The sequence below is a fragment of the Girardinichthys multiradiatus genome, chromosome 5, assembly GCF_021462225.1.
Source record: "Girardinichthys multiradiatus isolate DD_20200921_A chromosome 5, DD_fGirMul_XY1, whole genome shotgun sequence".
Lineage (NCBI taxonomy): Eukaryota > Metazoa > Chordata > Actinopteri > Cyprinodontiformes > Goodeidae > Girardinichthys > Girardinichthys multiradiatus.
Window position 1 is genome coordinate 21,732,690 of NC_061798.1, and position 27,385 is coordinate 21,760,074.

General features: G+C 41.0%; 2 protein-coding genes across 3 annotated transcripts; one reads left to right on the top strand and one right to left on the bottom strand.

Moving 5' to 3' along the window:
- The first annotated feature begins 104 nt into the window (after positions 1-104).
- On the top strand, positions 105-11,622 carry LOC124868325 (E3 ubiquitin/ISG15 ligase TRIM25-like). Its single transcript, XM_047365479.1, has 9 exons — positions 105-902; positions 6,100-6,195; positions 6,274-6,507; positions 6,623-6,791; positions 6,885-6,911; positions 7,107-7,154; positions 7,421-7,606; positions 9,121-9,156; positions 10,836-11,622. The coding sequence occupies exons 1-9, from the start codon at positions 312-314 to the stop codon at positions 10,976-10,978; spliced, it is 1,530 nt and encodes a 509-aa protein (XP_047221435.1). The 5' UTR covers positions 105-311; the 3' UTR covers positions 10,979-11,622.
- On the bottom strand, positions 11,463-25,517 carry dgke (diacylglycerol kinase, epsilon). 2 transcript variants are annotated; one of them, XR_007038302.1, is made up of 12 exons: positions 24,913-25,517; positions 20,713-20,872; positions 20,494-20,613; positions 20,259-20,402; positions 19,060-19,217; positions 18,844-18,892; positions 18,638-18,751; positions 18,442-18,513; positions 17,099-17,226; positions 16,871-16,982; positions 13,655-14,571; positions 11,463-12,608 (listed from the first exon to the last, which is right to left on the bottom strand). XR_007038302.1 is itself a non-coding variant. In XM_047365478.1 (11 exons), the coding sequence occupies exons 1-11, from the start codon at positions 25,362-25,364 to the stop codon at positions 14,374-14,376; spliced, it is 1,707 nt and encodes a 568-aa protein (XP_047221434.1). In that variant the 5' UTR covers positions 25,365-25,517; the 3' UTR covers positions 11,463-14,373. The 2 variants fall into 2 exon arrangements, 1 of the variants encoding a protein (XP_047221434.1); XM_047365478.1 differs by having other exon boundaries at positions 11,463-14,571.
- Between the last annotated feature and the right edge of the window lie 1,868 nt (positions 25,518-27,385).

Here is a 27,385-nt window from a genome sequence, read left to right on the forward strand (position 1 = left end):
TTTCAGGTTCAAATGTTTTTCTTTTGAACCAACTTTTATTTTTCAGGTTCAATTTTTGTTCTTTTGAACAAACTTTATGGCTCCAATTTAGCTCCATATACACCAAATAAGGTCTTGTTTGCAAGATGAGGTAATCCAACCCAGTTGGCAGGAGTTTCCAAATCTGACAGCAGAAGTAAGTGGATATACGACTACAGGATGAATAATTTATTGGTCTGGTGAGAAAACTGCGTCATTTGAACGTTTTGGCTAATTTCTCCACTCTTGAGCTTTTGGACTTCACACGAAACTGCTTCCCACTCAGTTCCATTATGGCGGACGTGGAGGAGACTGAGTTTTCTCTCATGAGCCTGGAGGACGAGCTGACCTGCAGCATCTGTCTGAGCACCTTTGACTGCCCGGTCACCATCCCCTGTGGACACAACTTCTGCCAGGACTGCCTGCTCTCCTCCTGGACCGACTCCTACAGCTGCCCCCAGTGTCGGACCCTGTTTGAAACCAGGCCGGAGTTGAAGAAGAACACGGTCCTCAGCACCGTGGTGGAGACCTTCAGGGTGAGGTCCAGCAAGAGCGAAGGTGGCCTGTTTGAAGAGGAGGAAAAGACGAAGAATGTGGTCCGCTGTGACACCTGTATGGAGGCGGACGCGGCCCAGACCTGTCTCACCTGCATGGCCTCCTTCTGCGAGGAACACCTGCGGCCTCACCGGGAGAACCCCATCTTTCGCCCCCACCAGCTGACCGATCCCGTCGGGGATTTGTCAGAGCACATCTGCACCGACCACCACAAGCTGATGGAGCACTTCTGCACCGACCACGGCCGCCTGATCTGCAGCGTCTGCCTGCAGCAGGTCCATAAAGGCTGCTCCTTCATGTCACCAGAGGAACAAAGGCACCTGAAAGAGGTGGGTGAGGGTCTGAGTTTTGCAGAATTCATTTTATCTGACACACTGGGTCGGGCGGTATTATATATGTTTGCTGCGCATTTAAAAACACTGCATTGTATTGAAGCAAATCTACCACCGGAACTGCCACAAATTGAGCTCGGCCCTGCAGCAATTCAATCGATTTCTAGGCACGTTTGCAATGTAATGCAATGCAGACGTGCATAATCTAGTCCAGGTTTGAAGAGTCTAAGTACTGTAGTTTTTGAGTTGGAACAGATTAAAGATGCTCAAGGTAACGCAAAATGAGGTGAACTTGCCCTTTAACTGTTTCCTGAATCGGAAGCCACAACCGGAAGCCAATTTCAGTTTCGTCCCTTACTTCTGGGTCAAAAGAAGAGCCTCTGCAGAAGCGAACTGGTGATTCAAGTGATCAAATGAGCGTAATTTAATTGGCTAAAAGCGGTTCGACTCTTCTTGGATTATTTTTGGCAGGTGGCAAATAAAATAAATCACAGTAAAAATATTCAGTGCACTTTTAACCCCCAAAAAAATAAATAAATAATTGTGGTCCACAAGGGCTTTTAACTTGAAAGTTTTGGCCTTCATGGCCTAGTTTTTCAACACCACTGCTGTTGTGTGTTTTTTTTTTTTGACTGTCCTGTTTTTAACTGCACCAGAAGATGTTGACTATTGGTTTGAAACTGAAGGTGCAAAACAAGTTGTGTGCCGTATGTGTCTAGGATGTCACATCCTGTTTTAGATAGATAAGAGGATTTATATATGCAGTGGAGGAAATGTGAACCCCCTTCTGATTTTTTTCACTCACAAACATATTATAAAATTTTTTTATCAAGTTATCAAACTATTTTTTTTTTTTTTTGTGACGACAAATAGAATATCATCTAAAATTCAGGGAAAATGCAAAAGAAGGTAAAAAAAATTTTTTTTAAAAATCAGTTTGCATTTCATTAAGTGAAATAAAGTCAGATCTCTCATTCAAGGCACTTGGTGGAGAAACCATTATGGGTTTCCAGTAGAGGCTGACATTTTTTCGGGATTCCCACGGGAATCCCGCGGGACAGGAGACAGCATCAGTAAAGATCACGTGATTGGGACGGTACAGGATAAAACATGAACGGGAGCAGACGAGAGCGGGAGCTAACTAATAGGAGGGAAATAAACTAGGATCAATTGTCTTTGGAAATGAGACTTTGTTATAAACTTTAAGAAAAAAAAACTTGGATCGACTCTGCCATTGTGTAGTTTTTTTTCCAAGAAGCCTATACTATAATGTGAGTCAAACGAACTACACGACCCAGAAGCCAACAGTGCTTCTGATCAATGTTTTCCACCTGTGTTCAGGATGGAGGGAACAAACGCAGGTGGAGAACTGGACGTGGTAAAATTGGATTTGTAACGTAAAGTCAGAAGTAAGGACTTATCTATTAAACTCATAGAGCTGACAAGAAAGTCGCAAATATTACCGAACTTCAGGAGAGTTGAATGTAGCGGTGTTAACACGCAGTCTGCTGCTTGTAAAACGTGTTTAGTCGTAATCAAGTTCACCAGTGATTAAGGGACACTTGTAAGACAGATTCTGGATTAAATCAGCCCTGCATCTCTTCGTCAAACCAAAAGTACCAACACCTGTCAAATCTCATCTGACCAACAAAATTGCTGCATGTGCTCTAAAGATTTAAGAGGTAAGGTACGGAAGCCCGTGAGGGGACATGGGGAAATTTATTTATTTTGCGTCTCCACGCAATACTTTTGCGTTCGGCATTTTGGAGCAGTACAGATGACAAACTGCTCATAAAACAAACACTGATATGTGATTGATATGGTTTATTTGTCATATGCAGGTTAACATGCAGTAAACAATGCGATAAAATGCTTAGGATAAGAAGAACCGTTCAAATCACAATAAAAACAAAAACACTAATGGCGTACAAAACAAAAAAACACATCATGCAGCAGTAATAAGCAAATAAAGTTTCACAGATGTGGTTTCGTGCAGTTTTATGGTCCAGAGTTCAGTAGTTTGTTTGACAGCTTGTGGATAAAAACTGTCTTTTAGTCTGATTGAAGATCATTTTATTTAATGCTGATTTCAAAATAAAACTCAATAAATCTCAAAACGGGTGTAGTGTTTGTTCCATTTTTGCAGTTATCTGGTTTGGAAACTATTCCACAAAGTATTGCGAAATAACGCAAAGACTATTGCGTGGGGACACAAAAAGAGAAAAAAATTCCCCATGTCCCCTCGCGGACCTCGTAGAAAGGCTTCATCAAGGGAAGATATTAAATAAATATGTTGTGAAATAGAAAAAAAATGAATGTACCATTAAATGTACAATTTATTTAATACATCATTAAATATTAAGTGTACCACTAATTACGTCATGTCGTCTTTAAAATTATACTTAATTATTCAGTGGCACATTTAATTGCATTATAGTCCATTTCATGATATAATGGTACATTTATTGTTTCTCATGATGTATTAAATAAATAAATGGTACCTTTAATTTAATGGCACATTTAATGTTACATTTCTTTTGTGTTACATTTACTTCACTTATGGGACATTCACAACATTTATTTATTTAATGATGATTTTATTGTATTAATTTTGTCCAGTTTGACCCTCCATTCTTGATGCCTGTATAGGAGGTCATGTTAGAATTTAAATCAGGTGTTCTGGAGCAGACACACATCTAAAACTTGCAGGGAAGGGGTCCCTGAGGACCAGGGCTATGAACCATTCAGGTACAGTTTCTAAATTATGAAGGTAATGCCTTTTTGGCCTTTTGTTCAACAAGTACAGTTCTCTTACTAGGTGCATTTTTCTTTCGTTTCAGCAACTTGAAACATAAAAGTAATGTCATTGTTCAAAGGAAACAATCACTTAATAAATAAGTAAAATACAACTATGTACATTTTGTTTATTCAACTAAGATAGACATGGTCTGTTTCCTTGTTTGATATTTTATTATTTCTTCATTATTATTCTTTTTACTTTAACTGGCCTTTACTACAACTAAAAACAGGGACATATCTGGTCCTTCAAAGAAAGAAATTGCCAAAAGACTAAATGAAGAAAACAAAAATGGGAGTGGCACAGGAGTGGGAGTCGTTCTGAATGGGAGCGGGATGGGAGTGGGAGTCAATTTACCAGGAGTGGGACGGGACAGGATTTTTTTCGTTATGCTGGCCTGGGATTGGGATGGGACAAGACATTTTTCTGGGGGAGCGGGATGGGACAGGAGAGAAAATCCACTCCTGTGTCACCCTTTAGTTTCCAGCACAGCTGGATTGATTTAGTGGCTCATTACCAGCAGGGCTCTGCAGAACTTGATGACGTGCTGAGAGGAGGTAATGTAGCTATTTTGCATGCATAAAAATTGTCCAGGGTAGTAGCCTTTGAGGACTGGAGTAGGAGTAGCTCTATATCCTTCCGTTTGAGTGGCTGCTGTTTGGAAACTTGAAGCTTTGATAAGTCCAACTAGGCCACTTCATGATCTTATTGTGCTTCGACTTTAGCCACTCTGCTATCCTGGTAGTGTATCTTGAATGATTGCCATGCTGGAAGACTCTCTTATGACCCTTCCTTATTGTTCTCATCCTAGATTGCCTCTGTATGGTAAAGTTGCCTTGTACTCCTAGCAGAAAAATCCCTCAGGTTTCTCATGATCTGTCCTTCACCTTTGTAAACAGATATTCTGCTTCCCAATTGTCCAGAAAAGCTTCTGCTTTCCATCTTTTGTTTGTCCATTTTTCGGACAGATGGATGTGACTGGTATTAGGATAAGGAATGTCAACAAAGGAGAGGGTGGGGTTATTGGCAGACAAATGCATCAGCAAAGCATTCTGGGATTTGTAGTATTAGCTGTGCATGCACTGTTTACCAATGGGGCAGCTCTAATAGGCATTTTGAATTACCTTGTGAGTCTGAGTTTGACTTCTATGCAAACTAGTTTACACTTTTATGTCATGCATTTTTTCCCCCAGTGTTTAATATCCTGTCTTTCCAAAATTAAACTACCATAAAACGTTGAGAATAAGCTTTTGTTTGTAAGGCAGCAAACTTGCATCTCAAATTAGAATATCACCGAAAAGGTTGCTTTATTTTAGTAATTCAATTCTAAAAGTGAAACTCATGCTACTGCTGTCAAATGCTGCTGACTTTGACTTACAGCTATTGATAACCCAAAAGTCAGTTCCTTAAAGCTTAGAATATGAAATACTGTAGGACTTAATTTTTTTTAGATTTTCTTTTTTTATTTATTCAAACATGTCAGCCTTCCTGAAGAATGCCCATGTACTGTGCAGAATAGCCATACTGGAGAAGTGATGCCATTGGTGTGGACAGGTGCTAAGACTGGCTAGAAAATGAAATCAACATCTCCATAAAGCTTGTCAGCAGAAGAAGGCCTGAAGTGTCTTGAAGATGGCTGCTCTGACATTTCACTTGATAAAACTCAGTTGACCAATGCCAGCAGATAATATTTCACTCTGGACGTCCAAGACGTTGGATTCCATGCCTCACCACTCTCTTTTTTTTATCTGAAAAGAAAGCTTTGTCCACTGAGCAACAGCCTAGACCTTTTTCTTCTAAGCCTAAGAAATACGCTGGTTCAGGGGTGGCTGAACACAACAAATGCAACTGTTGTAGCTCATGTTCTAGACGTGTCAGTGTGTGGTTGGTAGCTCCTGAAGCTCTGATTCCTGCTGCAGTCATCACCTTGTGAATCTGCAACAAACTCTTGAATGTTCTGTGCTTCACAATCCTGAACCTTGTGGTTATCTCTGTTCGTGCATCTGTTGTCTACCACATGTTTCCCTTCCACTCAACTTTCCATTAATATACTTGCATAGTGCACTGTAAACAGACAGTTTTTTTTTAGCAATGACCTTTTGTGGCGCATGGACTGCTGGACAGCTATGAAGTCATCAGCCTTTGTCATGAATTTGTAGGTCAGGACATAATTTTCTAACTACCTTTTTCTTTGCCCCTATGCAATGTTCTAATACAAAAAAATGAAATTCAGTTTGAACAAGACATGTGACAGGCGATGGAAATCTGCAGTCAGTCAGGTGTGATCAAAATGCATCTTTGGTGAGATAAGAGAAGGTGGAAGAAAATGTTAAATGTTTCAACCTCAACACGAATTACTTTGAGTTGACCTTTGTTGTCTCATTTCTTCCTCTGTAGTCTGAATTTAGAGACAAGTTGGGTATACTGGACTTAAAGATTAACAGGACTGATACCATCGTGCTTCAGATGAACGAGCTGCAGGACAAGCTCAAGGTAACTTTCACGCAGCACATATCACTGTTCATGAAACACAGGTGAACCAGCCTGCTTGTTTGCAACCCTGTGATCCAGGAAGCGGCAAGCAAGAGGAAGATGGCGCTGGTTGCTGTGTACCAGCAGATAAGGGAGATGCTGGCTCAGGATGAACGTGTTGCCCAGCATGAGGTGGACTGTGAGCTGGAGGCTGGTCAGGCCAAACTTCGTGACCTCACAAAAAAATTCAACGACAACAGTGAGAGGATGAAGACAGCCAGAGAGGAGATTGACAATCTGCTGAGTCAGGCGCAAACACCAGCCTTTCTCCAGGTGGGAATAAACAAACTTTCTCTTTTAGTAATACAACTAAGATACTCTTCACTAAATCACACAATTATAAGGAAAAAAAAACTAGTTATTGACCTTTTTCTCCTCTTCCTCACAGTCTTCTTTTGAGTTGCCTAAGGTGGTTAAGTTTGACCCCCATCCCCCTCGAATTAACCTGGACTCAAAAAGGGTGATGGCAACACAGAGCTTTGCTGCTACCCTGCAGGAGAGCCTGATGATGCTCTTCACTCAGCCTTTTGAGGCCAGAGTGCCGCTGCTTAAACCAGGTAAATGTGCAGGTACACAATAATGGGAAATTTTTTATTTATCTTTTTAATATCAATGTTTAATAAAGCCAATAATGTTTATTGTTCTTACAGAACCGAACACTGGCTCTACGGCATCTGGTGGGTTAATTTCATGTGTAAAATATCAAAGATAAATTCTGGTTACTCCTGCATGGATGCATGCAAGAATAGTTTTTTTTTTATATTTAGAAATATGGTCCCTGGTCAGAGCTTTGTAATGCAACAGTGTTAAAATGTGGGTTTGTTGTGACAGATTTTTGTGTTTGAAACATGTAGCCTCTTTGCTTTTTTCAGCACAAGCAGAAGCTTCTTTCTCAGGAACTGCATCCTGGTTCGAGTCTCGTATGTATATTTCTTACTAATTACTTTTCTGCAGACTCCTTCAAACCCCCTAATATTTTATTTCGTTTTTTTAAAGTTGTAGACCCTTCCTTTTTGGCTCCCAGTAAAATGCATTAAACTTTAAGGTGATAGCAAGTTCAAAGGGCATGAATGCCTTTGCCAGTATTCTTTGCATATTTTGTAAGCTTAAAGAGGGTTATACTCTCTGAGAAAACTCACCAAGTATAATTTTCAAGTTTCACCTGAATTCCTCATCTCTGTTTCAGCAGCCCAAAAGCCCCCAGAGCAGAGACCTCCATTCAGGTCCCATAGTCCAGGTCGTCCACCTATCCAGACAGTCTACCAACCGGTCCATATTCCCGTTTACATACAGGCAAAGCAAACATGGCATCCACAACAGATTCAGTCGTCCGGTTTTTCCAGGCCTCCGTTCTTCCCCGGACAGAAGCCACGTGAGTAACAAAAAACCTAAACATCCCACACATAGCTATTTACTAAAAGCTTCTTCATATTAATTTAAATTTAATTTTGCATGGCTATAAAGAGGAGAAATTGACAAAACACAAAACCAACATCTCTAACCAACAAATGAACCATGGAACAAGAAAAGCAGAGAGGTAACATTTATTTTAAATATAAGAACTAAGAAAGGCAAGCTTACAGAAGTCTCTAAACTTGAGGATCTCAGAAACGACTAAACGAAACAGCTGTAAAACCAGTCTGCAAACCACCCCACTAAGTGGTACCACACAAGGGTGGAGACAAAAGCCATCCACCAGAAAACAAAGGTAAACAATAAAAAAAAAAAAAGAGTGAAAACAGTGAAAAAGCACCATATCCCGACCATCTCTACCCGTGCTTTTTCATTACACTGTACAGCTACGTTTATTTTTTAGCTGTCTATTCATTGCCATCTAATGCAGGGAGCTTTAACAAAACGGACAGTACCCAGGCTTGTAACACCTAACAGTTTAAGGGATAAGGTCTTATTCCCACACAAGTTTTCAGCCAGGAATGAATGCAGACACACTTTAGCTCAGGGTTGTGCGTCGTTTGCACCAAAACTAAAATGACTATAGCAGTCGCAGCCCTGGGATCGCAAAGAAAAAACAGAATCGAGATAAAAAGCAAAAAGAATTCATTTTAAGAGACAAAGTGTCTTCGTAGACAAATTCAGTGCTCCAGGAGAAAGAGCGGCCACCTCTGCTTCATCACATATAGCTTGATACCTGCTCATTGGGGACAGAGGTAATGATGAACAGACTGAGCCTGGAATGTTTGCTGGTTCTGGATAATTCAGCTGTCGTCTTATGCTAGAAGAGTCAGTCTTTCAACACCAGATTAGTTACATTTTTGCTTTCAGACTTTAACATTCAGCTGGAGGGATTTAAGGGGAAAAACGGCACCATATCGTACCAGGTGGTGTTTTTAAAATCAGATTTATTTCATGTCTTTTTTTTTTTCCCTCCGTTTCAGAACATCAGATCTACATAACTTTTGGTATCAAAGCCAGAACTGAATGTTTGAACTGTACATGTTTCTAATGACCGTCTTTCTACATCTGTAGTGTGTGTGTCAGTGGAATGCCGGAACGATGCGAAGGATTTTTCCTCCCACACAGTCTGAATAATCTGAGTGAGACGTTCTTTTGTCCAGTTTATGCTTGCGATTAAAAAGGAGAAAACTACTAAACACTAAACGCCGTGTTTACTGCATATGACGTTAGAGGGGGAGTAGGAATATGTAAACAGTGAAATTGTGAGCAAAATAAATTAAACTGTGCTGCAGAAAAAGACCAGAACAAGCCTAGTGATGAGGGAGCGGCTGAACAGATCAAAGATATCTTTCAGTTCAGATCAATTTAGACTTTTTAATCAAAGTGCTGAAGGGGTGAGGGCTGGAGGGCAGTGAAATCACAGTGAACGATAAATGTCTGGTATATCTTACTGTTTGTATCTTCTTTCAGACAAGAAGCCTGATGGTGGCCACCAACCCTCTCACAGTATGTCCTTTCTGTTTTCTGTTTACACATTTACCATTTAACACCCACCCCCCCCCCTCCTCCATGAGCTTTTTCATTATTTTGTCATTATATCCCAAACTTGTATGCATTTAATTTGGTCTTTCATGTCAAAGACCAACAGGAAGTTGTACAGTGGTGAGTGAAAGAAAAAGAATAAATAGTTTCCCTAAAATAGATATTCATCTTCTATACCGCTAATTCCATTGTGGATCACGAGGGAGCTGGTGCTTATCTCCAACAGTCTGTGGGTGAGAGGCGGGGTACACCCCGGAGAGGTCGCCAGTCCATCACAGGGCAACACGGAGACATACAGGACACACACCCATTTACAACTGAGTGCAATTTAGAGAGACCAATTAACCTAACAGGCATGTTTTTGGACTGTGGGAGGAAGCCGGAGTACCCGGAGAGAACCCACGCATGCACAGGGAGAACGTGCAAACTCCATGCAGAAAGACCCCCAACTGGGAGTCGAACTCAGGACCTTCTTGTTGCAACAGTGCCACCAACTGATACCCCTAAATAGAATCCAGTACAACCAATCACCTTTTTAGAAGTGAACATGGGACCAAGGAACACAGCAGAGCGGTCAGGGGGAAAGACTTTGACCAGGCTTTGAACGTCTATTTGGCCTACATGTGAAATGCTACATGTGGAGAACTAACGATGCAGATCCCCTGAACCCACTACGCCCACAGTGAAACATAGGGCTGGAAGTATCATGCTGTGAGGACGTTTTTTTCTCAGCAGGGACAGGTAAAATGGTCAGAGTTGATGGGAAGACGTAAAGTTAAATAAAGAGGTATCTTGAGAGTGGAATGAAGGTTCAACTTCCACCAGTACGATGACCCTAAACATGCAACAAGAACTACAATGGAATGGTTTAAATGAAAGCTTTTTCAGATTAGAATGGCCTAGTCAAAGTGCAGACCTAAAATTAATGGATTCTGGAGGATAACTTGTAATCTGATGTTCAGAGACTCTCCACCCAGTCTGGCTGAGATTGAGCTATTTTGCAAAGACTAGATGAAAATGCCCGCCTACAGATGTGCAATCTAGTAGAGTCATGCCGTAAACGTCTTGCAGCTGTAACTGCAGCAAAAGGTGGTTGTATGAAATATGGATTCGGGTGGAGCTGAATCCAAATGCATTCCACACTTTTCAGATTTTTTTGGGGGGAAAAAAGTCAATTTATCCTTTCCTCAAACCTCTGAGCAATGCACTACTTTGTATTGGTCGATCACATAAAATCCTAAATGCGAGTTAAGTTTTTACCTTCTAAACAGATAAGGGGCTTTTCCTGGTGCAGACATCTGTGAATTGTATCCTGAGTTTTCAGTCAGACATGATTGTTATGCGTTTTTATGAAGTCATGCTGAGCTCAGCATGCAGCTGTTTTACTGGACGCTTTTGCCAGGTGGTGACTGTTTGTTTGCTCTGCCAGTTTACACTCAGTTGTGTTCAGGGCAAAGTTCATGTAGACTTTGCCCATAAAAACAGTTGCTTTTCTCAGACCATAACCACTTTTATCATTCAGGCTTTCTAAGATTCACTTGGACCTCATCCAGTGCAATTCAGGTGTTTCACTTCAGTATTTTGGCAAATGACATGTTTCTTGTGCTACAAAGGAGGAAAAAGAAGTATGCACTCTGTTTCAGAGCAAGGCCAGAAGCCACCAAGTCCACAAGGAGGACAGAAGCCTGGTGGGAAGGGACCCGATTCTGCTAAGAAAGACAAGCCAAAAAGCCATCCGCCATCAGGGAAATCGGCCAGGCAAAACCCACATCCTAAAAAAAAATAAGTAGGAGCTTTGAGGGTCCGGGTTTATCAGCAGTCCTGGCACACATAGAGGGACTGCAAGAGCCACGCACAATGAAAATGTTGATTAATTGATGGATGAAACTGTTTGAAGTTTTGCTTTGGGTATTACAAATTTTACATGTCTGCGGTCATTCAGGCTGTGAGAGCAGAGGACAGGAAGGCCATTTTGTTCTTCTGGGTTTTCAACCTTGACAGAATGTTAAACATTGTTTATCTTCATAAATGTCCACTTTGCACTGTAGTTGATGTACTAATCATAGATATATGTAATTTTCTTCCCTGATTAAATCTAAATGATAAGTAGCCTAGTGAGGAAATAGACAATTAAGGGGTCATTTAGCACTGCTGTGATTAACACCACCTGTATAATTATGTAATTTATTGGAGAATGGCTGTTTATAGCTCTGTTGTCTTAGCTTCTCCCCTCCCTTGCAGAATTAAATGAAAACACAGACACACCTTGCTTATGTATGAAAATATTTATGGGAATGTCTTCAGATTCCAAACTTCACCTCTCTATATTCATTTCAACCAAAATTGGTTCCTGTCACATTTTGCAAACGAACATGTTTTTTTTTTTTTTTATATATGATTGTTGGCATTAAAGGCTTGTATTCCCCTAAATTGTTTCTCTTTCATTTTTATTAAACAAGGAGCGAACAAGGCTTCCTCAGGTGGCTGATTAACATCTTTACTATGGATTTTTATCAGAAAGTTTATGTCTGACAGCAGAAATATAAGTGGTTTGATATAAAATACTAATAGTTCAAGTAAATTGGTGCACGCAAGCAGCTTTTCTGTCACTTTGACATTTTAACTCTAAATCAGTACTGTTTTCTAGCACGCTTAAAATCTCACAAATACACAGGAAGGCGTTCTGCCTTAGCAACAGTAAAACATTTGTCAGATCAGCTTCAAACAGGTTTAAACCCAGAGGGAGAATCATCCCATTTCTAAGTTTTATATAAATCGATCCATCGTAACACAAACCTCTGGTTAACCCACATTAAAAGGTAAGCAGGTGAACGCAGGTGTCATCCATAAAGGGGATGTTGGCATTGGAAAGTGTAGGCATCATCATTGCTAATGACTGAACTTGTTTAACCTTAAAAGCTGATGTACCAAGCTTTCAGAGACATTCCACAGACTTTTCTGATATGGCTCGGAGCAACAGAAACCCTGCAAGCACCTAGATATCCGGCAAAGACGTGAGGCGCAACAGAATCACCTGAACACTACACTGAAGTACATGCAACAGATGCTGTAACTATTGAACTAAGGTGGTCAGAACAGGTCTACTTCTAAATGCTGCCCTCAGTCCGCCACCTTGTGGTAATAACAGGTAAAACACGAAAGGACTGCTTGCACTATGTAATAATCTCATTAGCAGGTATAACGTATATCACAGCAACATGTATAGAAGCCACGTCCTGGGCAGTGCAACACAAACTATGTAAACAACTTGCAAAGATACGGGAAAATAACTTTTTACATGCTTGCAAAGTAGCTCCGTATTTACTTGGCAGTGCTTTCAAACTAACCCTCAACCAGTTGGCCTGTTTGCTGCAGGAAAAACTATTAATGCAGTCCAGCAGTGGAGCTTCTCAAGACTGTAAGAGAAGCAAACAACAGCATTAGTGTCCTGTGATTACAGAGATACAGTCCCTTGTTAAGGGGAAATTTGTCACATTACAACCAGAAACCTTATTATATTGTGGTTTTATGTGATAATCCAACACAGTGATAAATCTGACAGGAAATGAAAATGATACATGGTTTTAATATTTAAATCCCAGTGCAACCTGATGTTTCCAAAGGTCACCTAATTGGAAATAGTGTCCACATTATGTCATTTAATCCCAGTGTAAACCAGCTGTTCTGTAAAAGCCTCAGGTTTGCTAGAGAACATCATTGAACAAACATACTAACCTAACATGGCCCTCCATTAAAAACTGAAAGGCATGGACAAGGCGAGCATTATGTCAGAGAAGCAGCCAAGTAGCCTCTGATAACTGGAGGAGCTGCAAAGAGCCACAGCTCAGGTGGCACAATATTTTGACAGGACAATCACTAGTCATGCAATCTATGGAAGATTAGCAAGAGGAAAGGCATAAGTTTGCAACAAGCCATGTAAGAGACAGAGCAAACATTTGAACAAAGATGTCTTGATCAGATGATGTTTAACTTTATGGCCTACATCCTAATTGCTATGTGTGAAGAAAAACTGTCAGTGCAAATCACCGTGAACACACCGGCCTTCCTGTGGAACATGGCGGTGGAACCGTCATGCTGTGGAGATGCTGAGACAGGAAAAACTAGCCAGAGATGACGGGAACAGGGATGGAGCCCAGGAAGAAAACCCATTAGATGCTGCAAAAGACTTGAATTAGTTTAGCCTGCTGCTAATATTCAAACAACGGGCAAAAACTTTAGGCTCTACACGTGTTGGTAGAAACCCCAAGACTGCAACTAGAGCAAAAGGTGCTTCTACAACATACTGAATACAAATGCATTTCAAACATTTTACACTTTTGGTAAACATTTGATAACCCTGTAGTATCATTGTGTTGGTCTATCACATGAAAACCCAATAAAACACATTCAAATTTCTCATTGTAACCTGAAAAAGTCCAAGATGCAAGAGCAGTTACTGTACCTTGGAGGTATCGTTCCTTTCATATCCATGAATCTTTTGACAAACACTTTTAGAGGTTCCAGCAACAAACAAGAGAGAAAAACTGAGAAACAGATTTTTTTTGGACTACTTCTACAAGTCAACACACTGTCGACTACTCACTGAGTTTTAGTGCTTTGTTTAGATCATACAGTCTTCTAAAATGAATCACGGAGAGTTGGTGGCTTCGGTGATTATGTGACAGGACTGTTTCACAGCTTCACGGCCTGCTGTAGGTTTAAACATGGCTTTTAGATGGCTTGGGCAATGGGTTAAACTTGGCTCACTGAAAGGAACATTCAGTATTAAATAAAGCAGAATAAATACAGCACAGTCATCTCTAGACTCTATGGCACGAGGGATCAGTGCAAATAAACAGAAAGCTTTCTTTAGCATATTCGCCTCCTCCTGGCTGCTCCAGAAGGTCAATGCCTGAGCTCTGGCTTACAATAAACAAAGATGTAAAGACAATGAACCAACAACATGAAAAGAGGGTTCTAATCTAATCGTTCATAGTTAGGTGAAATATTTGAAAAACATGAACATATTGCACAAAAAAGGATCAAACGTGACTGAGTGTATGAAGAGGAGACTAACTTAAGCAACAGGCCAGTGAAGTGACTGAAAACTAGAAACCAAAATATAGAGGAGTTTAGGATCACGTTGATGCCTGAGACGCATCACGCCTGCACAGTAGTCGATCACAGGGGTTTGGGGGAGTCATGGGGGGCCGGGCTGTCCGGCTCAGACGCGCTGGTCTCGTCATCGTCGTCTGTCTGCTCTGCGCTGTGGTACAGCATGAGGGCCTGGGTCTTATGGGTGATGGTGATGGTGCAGGGTCCCTGAGCCCAAGGCTCCCCGTCGACCTGCATGGGCATCGTGGAGCTCTTCAGAACCAGCTGGAGGGTGAAGACCGATAGCCCAGATGTTAGACTACGACATCCCGTTGATCTACATCTATTTAACACATACCGCTGCTTATGGAAGGGGCTCGTTTAGCAAATAATCCTGAAGAAACTTTTTAATGTGCAGTACATAATGGATAAAAAATAAAACTACTAAATAAAAATATGATTATAGTCACATAAATTATAATATATAAAAAGGTATGTAAAATGTATGCTTTAGGGGATTTTAAAACATTTTTTATAAAAATAATTAAATTGGTAACTATTTTACTTAAAAAATAAATATGTGTACCTATTAGAGAAGTACAATTAAAAGTAACTAAAACAAAATTAAAAAAATGGGTGATCTTTTCTGCATTTTGTTCTATTTCAAGCAATAAATATAGTTTATTATTATTAATGTTTTATAAAAATTAACTAAATAAAAATTGAGACAATTTTGCAAACGAGGCCCAGTTCAGATCAGGTGTTAAAATGCATAAAGGCTAACTCTGATACAAGCAGACATTGCTAGGAGCATTCGTTCACATCTGGCTTTAAAATCCACCCAGAGCAATGAGATCCCAGTTAGCCGCTCTACATGCAAAGCCACATCCGCTGAGCAAGAAACAGGCCTGCTGATGTTTGTGGAACATCACAGCTTTCTGTGTGGAACAGTGACTGATCCAGTAGAGTGAAGGGCCAATAACCTTTTTTTTCTCCTCTGAGCGCACTTTTTTCTGAGCCCACAGACTTCCAGATAATGGACCAACTTTACTACTTGAAGGGATTCAAGCCAGGGCTGAATAATATATCGCAAATATATCCTTACTGCAAGACTACTGTATGTAATATGCATATCATGAACTGCCTAGACTGCAATAAATGTTAATTGTTTAGGTACCATGCATCCAGGCTCTCTGTGTCTGAGGTGGAAATAATGAATTACATTTTTCACCGTAGCAGGATCGACCGCTCACTATCTGCGGTCTGCGTTTGCTACGAACCCAAAGCCAAAAGGCATAAACACTTTTTATTATGTATTTATTAGAAGTCAAATCATTATTGCGACAACATCACTGCATGTTTTTCTAATATCGTGCTAATATCCCGTCCTGTCTGTGGGTGCTCCTTCAGTGTATTTCAGGACTGATTATGTTCAGATGGCAAATTAATGCAGATATACAAGGACCCGCCCTAGACTGTCTGGAGCGGTGGTCAGAAGGAAACCGCCCTCAAAATATTCTGAGTATGTTCATGTCTGTGTTTAGCAGCGCCTGGACCTGATCGGACCGCCCCAGATGGATGTCGGCGCCAGTTGGGAAACAGGTCTAAGTCAAACGATTTCTTCTCAAATTAAAAAGCATTTTTCCAGAAAGGTCAGACACCAATTTTGCAATCATACCACTTTGGTTTAAATGCAAACAAATTCAAGATACACAACATATTGCCAAAAGTATTGTGTCCCACCACCAAATGAATGAATTCTGGTGTTACGACCACTTCCACGGCTGCAGGTGTGCAGAAACTTGACTGGCCTGCACAAAGTCCTGACCTTCAACCTTTTTGAACCGTTTGGCATGAACTACAGTAGAGGCTGCAATTCTGGTTTTCTCATCTAAATATGAACACACTCCTAAACCTTGTGGAAGATGTTTACAGAAGAGTTAAAGTTGCTGTTGCTGGCAGTGGTGGGTCCATCAGCAAATGGGACTTTAAAGATTAAGAATAGGACTTCATCAAATTTCATGTACATATAAACAAACAAGTAGACAAATACTTTTGGCGATATAGTATATGTTACTGATTGAAGATTGCATGTTTCCTGTTTTTTTTTTTTTTTTGCTTAAAATGTAAATCTTTTCTAGTTCATTGTAGCAGCAACGCTACTGATGAATGTTGCTTTAGGCAAATGTACACGCAGGTGAACCACAAAGGTAACCATCATGCTATTCTGTTACAGTTCAGGTAAAATCGTAGTCGTAGTACTTTTTGACTACTTCACCACTGAGAAATGTAGCATTCTGACTGATTACTGTGGATTATTGTTTAAGGGGCTGCGACTGGGGCAATATGAACAGACAGAGGCAGCAAAGCAGGCAAACTGAGCACATGGAGGCTGGAAGTAGCATGTGTTAAATCAGATTAGTTTAAATTAGATTCTTAAGTGATGCATGGAAACAAATATCAAATACAAAGTAATTTGATTCCCTCATCATCTTTTTGTAAACCCTCCTAATGAGATAAACAGAAAGCTCTGTGGTAGGAACGTGTGTGTGTGTGTGTGTGTGTGTGAGTGTTATGGCCTCACCCTCACGGTGTGTGCCTGTCCCAGTCGCACAGGGTTGGCCAACTTGACCTGGATCTGAGCACAGTGAAATGAACCAAACACACCCACAACCTCCAGCAGCCCATCGTCCAGCCTGCAGGTTGAAGGTGACAGTCACACAAGCAAGAGCAAAAAACATTTTTTCTTTTTACATTTTCACAACTAAAATCTCATTGTCAGAATCACATCTACAGCCTGAGCAGCTCTCACCGAGTCGGGGGGCAGGGTTCGTCCCCCATCCCCTCCCACAGTCTGCAGCCTCCGCCCCAGTAGCCGATGTTACTGACGATGATGCCCTCCAGGCTGGGCAGCGCCACCCTCTCTCCGTCCAACTCTAGCTGTGGTGGCAAATGTGATGAACAGCTAAAGTTACAAAAATCATGTCTCCATAATTAACATTTTTGATAAGTTGTTTCTCTGTTTGGAAAAAGGATCAAATTCTTTTAACATTTAAACAACTACAAATCTCCACCATTTAGGGTGAGGGAGTTCAACATGTTCTCTATTTTTCACTATAATGTCAGAAACAAAAATCTCGAGCCTATTTTAAGGAAAATATACGAAAGAGATGATTCATAATCTGCTGAACCTTCGCAGTGTTTCAGTTGTTCCTCTTAAGGCTGCGGCTGTTTTCAGTTCGTTAGAGAATCAACATCAAGGAGCTCGGTTTAGACCCAGGCTGTTTTAATTAATGTGATGATGTCTGAAAGGCACAGTGATGTTCCTTTATCGTCGGTATTTATAGTGCCATTACATTTGTAGAGGTCCAAGCTTTCCAAAGAGAAATAAGAGTTTAGAGTCGTTCTCTTCGTGGCAAAATTGATAAAAGTTAAAATTGGTTGGCTTTATATTATTCCATCTGCTTTGTGCTCTGCATCAGTACTACTGACAGCTAAAAAGATTCTCAGCATGATGCTGCCACCACCATGCACGTGTTTAAGGGGTTCTTGGGCTTTTCAATGGAGTTGGATTGTGATGATTTTGGTGCCAGTGCTTTTGTCCTCGTCAACGCCCTCTCAGTCCATGTGGATGGAAAACATTTAGCACTGTGGACAGTCTGGTATTCAGCAGGTTCCACTTCATGCCAGGCTTTAGCCTCACTGGTTTCTGGGCTGTTCCTGAACAAACTAACCTCTTTCCATTCATTAGAGGGCGATATTTTGGGTCTTGTGACACATCTGAATAACTCTGAGATGGTTGTTTTTGACCAGTCATACCTTCAGCATTGTATGACAACATTGGTTCCTTTTAAATAAAATCTATTTTCTCAGTTTCATGACTTTAGAACCTGACTGTGAAAAGAGTTGCACCATATCTTTTATCGATTCAGCTTTTTATCATAACGGTGCTATAAACAATGGAGCCCATAACTCATCTAGCTGCATGTACTACTGAATAAGCTTAGTTTCACTTTGCATAAAGATCTAGCAGGAAGATGACAGTAACTGCACTGTGGTTTATTAGGAGATGTTTTATTGTGGTACCGTTCTGTTTAGGAGCTTCATTGGTTAAAAACCGACCAGATATGATTAACCATGACAGGTTTACCGTACCTCAACCCTCTTATCCAGATCTTTACATTCCTGCACTAAACAGTCTTTGGTACCATACAGGAAGTACACAACCTGAGGGAGAACAAAGAAGACAAAGCCACCACAATTTACAACCAACACCTCTGTGTTCATATGAAAATACAAATGTGGTCACATTTGAAGAGGATTTGTGTATTCAAACGAGAGACGCTCAGACCTTGTTTATGATGCGGCTGGAGAAGAAGGAGGGTGTTTTCTCACGGTGGGCGTGGAAGTTGAGCGCCATCAGAGCATCGGGCCCCACAGAGAAGTAGTTGTTCATGGACAGAACCTGGGGAGGATAAGCTCGGGTCAGCTTTTGGTTGGGAACATGGTTGCACAGAAATATGAAGCTGTATGCATGGAGAACAAAAAGGTTTTTACCTTTGGTTTCCGAAAGTAGACGCCCTTTGAAGCTACTTGCACCTTCCATCTGAAAATTGTTATTGTGCAGATCAGCAGCATTAAAATAACAAAAAATAATAATAATAAAGTATGCACCTTTGTGTTAAACTGTTAAGCTGAAGTATTAAAAAAAATAAAACTTAATCACTCAGATGCAGAGGTCTACATGTTTCAGGGCAGTTTTGAACCCCCCACCTGTCCATTTTGACCACCTCAGCGTCCAGAACGTTACGGAGGACCTGCTCCACGGGGATCTCTCCAGCATACCCAGCACCCCAGCCTAATGTGTTGGAAAGGTCATTTCCTGTTCCCAGAGGCAGAATGGTCACCCTGGGGATAAACGGATCTTGGTCCTGAAAGTAAAGAAGCACATAAGGAAATATAATAACATAAAAAGAATATATAGAGCCATGGTGACATATGGCAGTGTTCATGCCTTTTAAACCTTTTTACATTATAGTCACAATCTTTATTTAGTTTTATTTAGATTTTATGTGACAGACTAAAACAAAGTAGTTCATGACAATGAAGTGGAAGGAAAATGAAGCATGGTTGTCCAATTTTTTTTCAAATTAAATCAGAAAAGTGTGGCACGCATATGTTTTCACCCCCCAGGCCACTGATTTGTAGAACCACCATTAACTTCAGGTCTAGGCTTTAGCCTCTAGGACTGCTCTTTATTTAGCTACATCCATCTTCCCATCAACTCTGACAGATGTTCCTATCCCTGTTGAAGAAAAACATCCCGACAGCATGATGCTGCCACCACCGTGTTTCAGAGTGATGTGCTGAGTTTCGCATTTATCCTAAAAAGTTGAATTACAGCATCATCTGATAAGCACCCCCTCTTGCTGTGTCCCCTACATGGCTAATGGAAACTGTAAAATCCTGATATATGCTGTATGAAAGTTATCCTGTCAAACAGATTCTCCCACATTAGCTGTGGACCTCTGCAGCTCCTCCAGAGTCACCATAGGCCTGTTAACAGCTGCTCTGATTTATGCTCTTCTTGCTCGGTTCTAAGGTAGATGGTCATGTCTTGGTAGGTTTGCAGCTGTTTCATTCTCCTTCCATTTTCAGATAATAGATTAAAAACAGCGCACTATGATAAGATCAAGGCTTGGATGTTGTTATATAACCTTTTCCTGGTAAGAACTTCTCCACAACGTTGACCCTGACCTATCTGAGATGTTCTTTGGGCTTCAGACCTCAGTATGGATACTTGTGCAATACATTGAACAGACTGTATAAAATACTTTATCTGGTGCACATGTCTTCAGATTTTCCTTCTGGGTCTTTAAAAATGGTCCTGATCAATAGTTTTTCGGTGAACCTGAAGGTCTTTTAAAAGATTTTGGACTTCATCAAAGCCAAACAAAATGTAATCATTGTACCTTGAGCTTCATTGCATCTATTGCATCCAGGACCCAGCCCACGGTGCCATCACCTCCACATACCAACACCTGGACCCTGCCAGGGGGGAGTAAGGTGCACAGCTGGAGGGCTTTGGAAGGAGTCAGCTCAGATACGTCAAACACCTGGAGAAGGATGGGGCAGTTCAGATTATAAATGAGGATGCCACACTTAAAGGAAGGCAGACTAGCTTGGACTCGGATGAGAACCTCTGACCTGCACAGGGTTAAGGAGGGTACGAAACTCTCCCAGCAGAGCCTCCCCCATGTTGTTGCCGCTTCGTGTGTTGGCCAACACCAGCACAGGAGTCCAGCTTCTGCCACAGGAAGCCCCCAGCTGCAAAAAAACAAAATAAAAAAAAGGAAAAAACGGGAATGCAATAGCTCTAGGAATTCAAACAAAGGCAGCTCAGAAAAGCCCTGTTACGTGCCGCACCTTGCTGTACTCGTCGGGGTGCCGGCGCCGCAGCTTGTTGACACGGTAGAGGTAGTGAGGAGGGATGATGAGGCTGTGGAACTCGCCCAGATCACACGCTTCTCCCTTCGCTAAGTCGTCCATGCAGTCGTCGTGGACTGTGGTCTGACACCAGACACACCTTAAAGGGGGGGCAGAGGGAGACAACCAATCAGAGGAAAATGCTTCTTGTTGCTTACAGAACCATTTGGGATCTACATCTGTCCTGACTTGACATTTTGGAGTTAAACTATAAATATGGAAATAGGGAGAGCAGAGTGTGAGCATCTTCAAGCCTTGGCGTCTTAAAGAACAGCAGCAGTTAATCAGAATGAAGCAGAGACAATTTAAGGTGCAAGGTTCTAACTTATTTGTTCAGTCTGACGTCACTTACAAATTATCAACTTATTTTATATTCCTTGTTCCTGTCTTGCATGAAAACCTTGAAGAGTTAAACTGTGTTTGTTCTCCGTCTGTCAGACGAGTTCTGTCAGCATCCCAGGATAGGATGAAAACCAGGCGCCAGAGATAAATACGCTGGAGCTCCAAAGTATAAACACGAGAAGTTGCAGCTTCGCACAGTATTGGTGAAATGTCATGAACATCTTGAACTGTAAAGCTTTCAAACAAATGGACCTAATGTAGAAATGTCTAGATCTGCTCCTGACCAGGTAAAATCAAGTGAATATTCATGATTAATTAAATTAAATTAATAGGAAACCCCAAAAAGAGAAGTTAAGCATAAAAGGCTACAGTTTAAAAAACTATTCTACAGCATACACATTTAATTATAGGATGTTATATTATATAAATATATTATTATATATTAATAACACATCATTGCTTCACCTTATTAAGGTTAAATCACAGTTTTCTTAAAAAATATGTTGAAAATTCCAAAAACATTAAACTTTTTTGGAATGGTTTTACTGGGTCTACTTGGAGTAATAACATAATAATAACATTATCGCCATATTGATCAGTTTGGTAACATTTTTCTTATTTTAGTTAAGTCATATATTTGCTATAACACCTCTAAACAAGGACGTTTTTGTATTACTGCGGACTAAGATCAGCTTTGCAAACCAAAATAAAACTTTGTTTTAAAGACAGAAAGATATTCCACATTGACAAGCTGTGTTTTGTTTACAAGGATTTAGGATAACTTGCTGTACTTTCACGGCTTTCTGCTTGCTTTTTTAGCTTAAACACACGATAATCAAATACAGTTTTAAAAACAATCTATTTCTAAAATGGCATAAATGTAATCATGTTATGCTATGTGGACACATGTTATGTCCTGCTTTTATTTCCATTTTCACTGTAAATAGACTATTTTTCTGTTACAATATGGGTGATATTTTCCAGCAGAGTTATTATGAGCAGCCTTGCTTTTGCTTTTCATCAGAAGTCAAATCTGTGAATCACAAAATCCAGCAGATAGATGGATTTGAACAACTGCAAAGTAGGTGAGTGAGAGAAATTACCTTAACAAGACCCTTCAGCTTGGAAAAAAGCTTGCAAGAAGAGCAGTGTTTACTTGCTTACCAAAAAAAAAGCACGGTCAGATATTACATGTATTGTTAGAATAGAGTGAACACACAGGGCCCAGATTATTGTACAATGAATAAAGATCGGGTTCTACAAATGTTAATCCTTGTACTCATACTTGTCGTCCGCTTTATCCAGGACCGGGTCGCAGGAGCAGCAGACTCAGTAGAGACACCCAGACATCCCTCTCCCCAGACACCTCCTCCAGTTCCTCCAGGGGGAGCCCAAGGTGTTCCCAGACCAGCCGAGAGACATAGTCCCTCCAGCGTGTCCTGGACCGTCCCCTGGGCCTCCTCCCTGTTGGACATGCCAGGAACTCCTCCTGGGGGAGGCGTCCAGGAGGCATCAGGTATAGATGCCCGAGCCACCTCAACTGGCTCCTCTCGATGTGGAGGAGTAGCGGCTCTACTCCGAGCTCCTCCCGGATGGCCGAGCTCCTCACCCTATCTCTAAGGGAGTGCCCGGCCACCCTACGGAGGAAGCTCATTTCAGCAGCTTGTATCTGGGATCTCGTTCTCTCGGTCATGACCCAAAGTTCATGGCCATAGGTGAGGGTAGGAACGTAGACCGACCGGTAAATTGAGAGCTTCACTTTTCAGCCCAGTTCTCTCTTCACCACAACGGACCGGCACAGCGCCCCCATTACTGTGGCAGCCGCACCGATCCGTCTGTCGATCTCCCGCTCCATTCTTCCCTCACTCGTGAACAAGACCCCGAGATACTTAAACTCCTCCACTTGAGGCAGGAACTCCCCTCCAACCTGAAGAGGACAAGCCACCCTTTTCCGGTTCAGTACCATGGCCTCGGACTTGGAGGAGCTGATCTTCATCCCAGCCGCTTCACACTCGGCTGCGAACCGCCACAGCGCATGCTGTAGGTCTTGGCTAGAGGGGGCCAGTAGGACCACGTCATCTGCAAAAAGAAGAGATGAAATCCTCTGGTCCCCAAACCAGACCCCCTCCAGCCCTTGGCTGCACCTAGAAATCCTGTCCATAAAAGTTATGAACAGGACTGGTAATCCTTAATTTAAAATTATTGAATCAGCAAACTTTTCTTTTGGGTGATGCAGCCTCCATTTTGTGGGATAGATTTGATTTGTAAAATGCTGGCACAGCACTGCAATGAAACACCATGAGTGCCTTATTTTAACCCCACTGGAGCCCTTCCAGGAAGAAATGTTCTGGACCAAAAATGGGTCCTTGAGAGACTCCAAAGGTGAGATGTGCTAGGGGAAATGAGAAGTCACAAAACCTAAGAGAAAAGCTTTGGTTTGATATGTAACATTCCGGTTCTACTGATTCACAATTGTCATCCCAACCCTAATATGTGCAATACTTTAACTACAAGCACCTTCTGGAAGGCAATATTTGGGTGGTTGATATACCGGCATATTCAATAAATTCTAATATTATTGAAAAGTTAATTTTTTCAGATGCTGAATTCATTAAGTAAAACACATAATATAGATTAATTACACACAGACTGATGTTTTCAAGCCTTTATTTCTGTTATTTCTGATGGTTTTTCCATTTACAACTAATGAAAACATGACATTTAAGATAAAAGTATTACATCAGCCCCATTAAAAATACTAAAATGTTTAATACAGAAATGAAAAGTATGTTTAGTACCTGCTTAAAGGTTTATTAAAAGGTACTTTTAATCTGACAAACGAGCCTCATCAGAATGAATATGACTGTATTTCCAGCTGCCATGCGTTTATGCTCTGCATGTCAGACTCTCCTTGCCCCTGATGCTCAGACCTGACGTATTTTTCGATGACGGAGAAGCTCATGGAGCAGTAGAGGATGGACAAAAACGAAAAATGAAAGGAAAAAATAATTAATTGCAACCGATTCAGTAATGGCTATAAACAAAAATAATGCCGTAATTACATGTTTTCCTACGATTATAGAGCCCTGGTATTTGGACAGCAGCTTTATTTTACAGTTTAACTTAGAGATGAACCTCTAGGAGAACCGTCTTGATTTCCATTGGTTGATAATCTTTCTCTATGTAGAATGTTGGACTCTCAAACTACATGATGACATCCTTTCTTTAGTCCTTTTTGTATTTAATACCTAGCTAAATGATAGGTACCCAGAAACTACTAAAACCTGAGCTTTTATCAATGCATTTAAACAACAGCACTTAGCTGCTACTCTCCTCTAAAGCAGTGTTTTTCAACCCTGGTCCTCAAAGCAGACTCTCCTGCATGTTTTAGATGTCTCCCAACTGATGGCTAATTAAAAGGCTTTTGCTGCCATCATCTAAACCAGGTGTCTTAAAGCAGAGAAATATCTAAAACCTACAAGGCAATGTGTCTTGAAGACCAGTAAGAAAGAGTGGATTTCATTTTTAACACATTATTTCTAGGTTTGGATTTGACGTTTGTTAAACAAATAGTGACAGATGTCCTATACCACCATTGAGGGAAATTAGTTATTTTTTCTCTATGGCTAAAGTTTTGCATGACAGACAGAAAATGTTAATTAATGTACGTTGTCCCTTTTATATGAATACACTAAAATATATAGTCTGTTTGCCAGAAAGTATGAATCCCTACTAATGTCACAGGGATGTGTTTAGTGTACTTTCTAGCATGTGTGGCTGTAGGTTGATCTGTGGTACCTGAGGTCGCAGAGCTTGGGCTGGGTCCCACACTGCTGCTTGCACACAGCACAGTAACTGGCCAGAGGCACATTTCCGCGGACCCAGCTGTGCTCCATGGTTCCGTCAGGACGGGACAGGGCCATGATCTCCTTGCAGGGGAGGCTCCGGTCGGCCCGGCGCAGGCACTGCTCGTCGGCGCACACGCCGCAGCAGTCGCAGAAAGCTCCGTGCAGGATGTGCTGGGCGCAGATGCAGCAGTAGGTGGGCTTGTTGAACAGGTCCGTGTAATGCCAGCCGTGTTTGCTCTTCCTGAAGAAGTCCTTCATGTAGGTTTTCCTCTTGGAGCGCTGCGCGCTGCACCACAGCGTCAGGATGACAGGGACGATGACGGCCAGAGAGGTCCAGAACAGCAGCGTCCACTCGTCCCGGGAGCCGCAGTCCTCCTTCGCCTCGTCCCCCTCCTGGAACATCGCTGCCGCGGTCCGGACGCAAGCGATGCGGGTGGTTTTTAAGGAGCGGAAATGGGAGAAGAGAAGCGCAAAGTCACCAACAAGCGACGATTCCCCGCTATAATCATCATGTTCTCTGGCATCAACAGGATGTTGCTCTGTAGTTTCAAGATGTAAAACTACAAACCGGAAGAGGTCGACGTTATATGGCAGCCCGTTTTAACATAAAATCGGGTTTGTCTGACCATCTGCAATTACATTGTAGATGTCTAAAAATTAGTTTTGACTAACTACATTTTGAGTACCAGGAATGGCAATTGAAGATATCTGCATTTGCATTCTGACTAGTAAGGAGAACAATTCAATCACATTTTGATGGATCAAAATGCCTTTCAGGATATCTCAAATGAACACAAATCCATAATTACAATAATTATGACTAGTCAAAATAACAATTTTGCGTTTTGCCGCTAAAATGCCACGTAAACCTGGGACGTATTGACTAAACAAAATAATCATTCAAGATGTAATGTCAGACTTGTCAGAAGAATAATTCAAATACAAAGGCCACCTAGATAAAAAGAATGTTCAAGATATGTCTAAGTTATTATTTGGAGATATCTTAAAAGGAATTTTGACAAAATACTGTTCTAAATATTTCTAACATGGTTTTACCACGTCATTATTTACTTTTAATATATCTGCAATTTAATTTGCAGTCGTCAAATCTTAATTTCAGATATCTAGAAATACATTTAAGATATCTTGAATAATTAGGCCATTTAAAAATTATGACTAGTCAAAACAAAAATCGAGATATCTCACATTTACTTTATGACTAGACATAATTTAATTCTCTATTTCTGAAATATATGTTTCAGAGGGTCAGTACTTTATTGGAGATATCTTGAATTTGAGAATCTGACGTCATTTATAGTAGTCAGAATATAATTTGAGATATCTTAATTAACTAATATGCCTAGCCATCAACCATTTTCAGATGTCTGGAAAATTAGTGTGGTGAGGCCGATTTTATGTTAAAATGGCCTGCCATGAACGTCACGTTGCAACGCGTTAATACGCTGACGTAACGTCTGCAGAGAGTATCTATCCGCACAAACAGCACAGGCGGACTTCCGGGAAGTAAAAACAAACAGAAACCGTCTGCTCATGTCTGCTCTATGGCAAACGTGGAAAAATCGCTCATTACAGTTATAACACGCAAATTATACATGTGTTAAATTTGAGATTCTTTTCGTATTCTTGTATTTCAGCAGAGCTGGTCCAATAACTGATGGGGCCCCAAACATAATCCAATTTGTGGCCAATTACTTGAGCACCCATAATCTCTTCTGAAATAGACTAAATTGGATTGTTTGAACGTTTTGAAATAACCTACTTAAATGACATGGTTTCCTAGTGAGCAACAACGGAGTCGCTTTGGGAAAGAATGGCCAGCTTCACTTCAAAAACTGGCTATTGTCAATTTATTTAAAAAAAAAGTATTTTATTATTTTGTTAAGAGCTTTACATACCTCTTTAAATCCATGCACGCAAACCGCTTGGTCCTTGATGTAAAGCACATGTCCCTATTTACTCAATATTTGGCTCAGCTGAACAACCAGGTTCCACTCAGAGATACATTGTTTTCACTACAGCCTCATGGTGGCCATATTGTCCTGTAATTACACAGTGGTTTCTCAGAAGTGGAGAAGAAGAAAATAACTATAAAGAAAAATCATACACAATACGTAGCTAGATTGAGGTCAGGACTGTAGGTGAGCCCTTCCTTCCTCTCTAGAGGCAATCTCCCCTCTCCCTCAGACTGGAGGTTGCCACTTGATTGCCACTCATCTCCATTGAGACTGTCACCTGACAAGGCTCGTTTTTCCAGAGAGTGAGATGTCACCCCAGAGCATCACACTGCCTCCACCAAAAGTTGTTTTTCACTGGATTTGGCAGGTTTTTAATGGTCACAGCGCTCTGCTGCTCAACCTATGCTTTTTTTCCTACAAATGTGGCACCCTCTAAATAGAAATAAA

What these genes read in the sequence shown, in the direction of transcription:
- LOC124868325 (XM_047365479.1), top strand. Translation starts at nt 312, where the DNA reads ATGGCGGACGTGGAGGAGACTGAGTTTTCTCTCATGAGCCTGGAGGAC. An exon ending in AGCTGCAGGACAAGCTCAAG is followed by an intron (nt 6,196 to 6,273) that starts GTAACTTTCACG and finishes CCTGTGATCCAG; the next exon opens with GAAGCGGCAAGCAAGAGGAA. An exon ending in CACTGGCTCTACGGCATCTG is followed by an intron (nt 6,912 to 7,106) that starts GTGGGTTAATTT and finishes TGCTTTTTTCAG; the next exon opens with CACAAGCAGAAGCTTCTTTC.
- dgke (XM_047365478.1), bottom strand. Translation starts at nt 25,364, where the DNA reads ATGTTCCAGGAGGGGGACGAGGCGAAGGAGGACTGCGGCTCCCGGGAC. An exon ending in CCCAAGCTCTGCGACCTCAG is followed by an intron (nt 20,873 to 24,912) that starts GTACCACAGATC and finishes CCCCCCTTTAAG; the next exon opens with GTGTGTCTGGTGTCAGACCA. An exon ending in ATCTGGATAAGAGGGTTGAG is followed by an intron (nt 17,227 to 18,441) that starts GTACGGTAAACC and finishes TTGCCACCACAG; the next exon opens with CTAGAGTTGGACGGAGAGAG.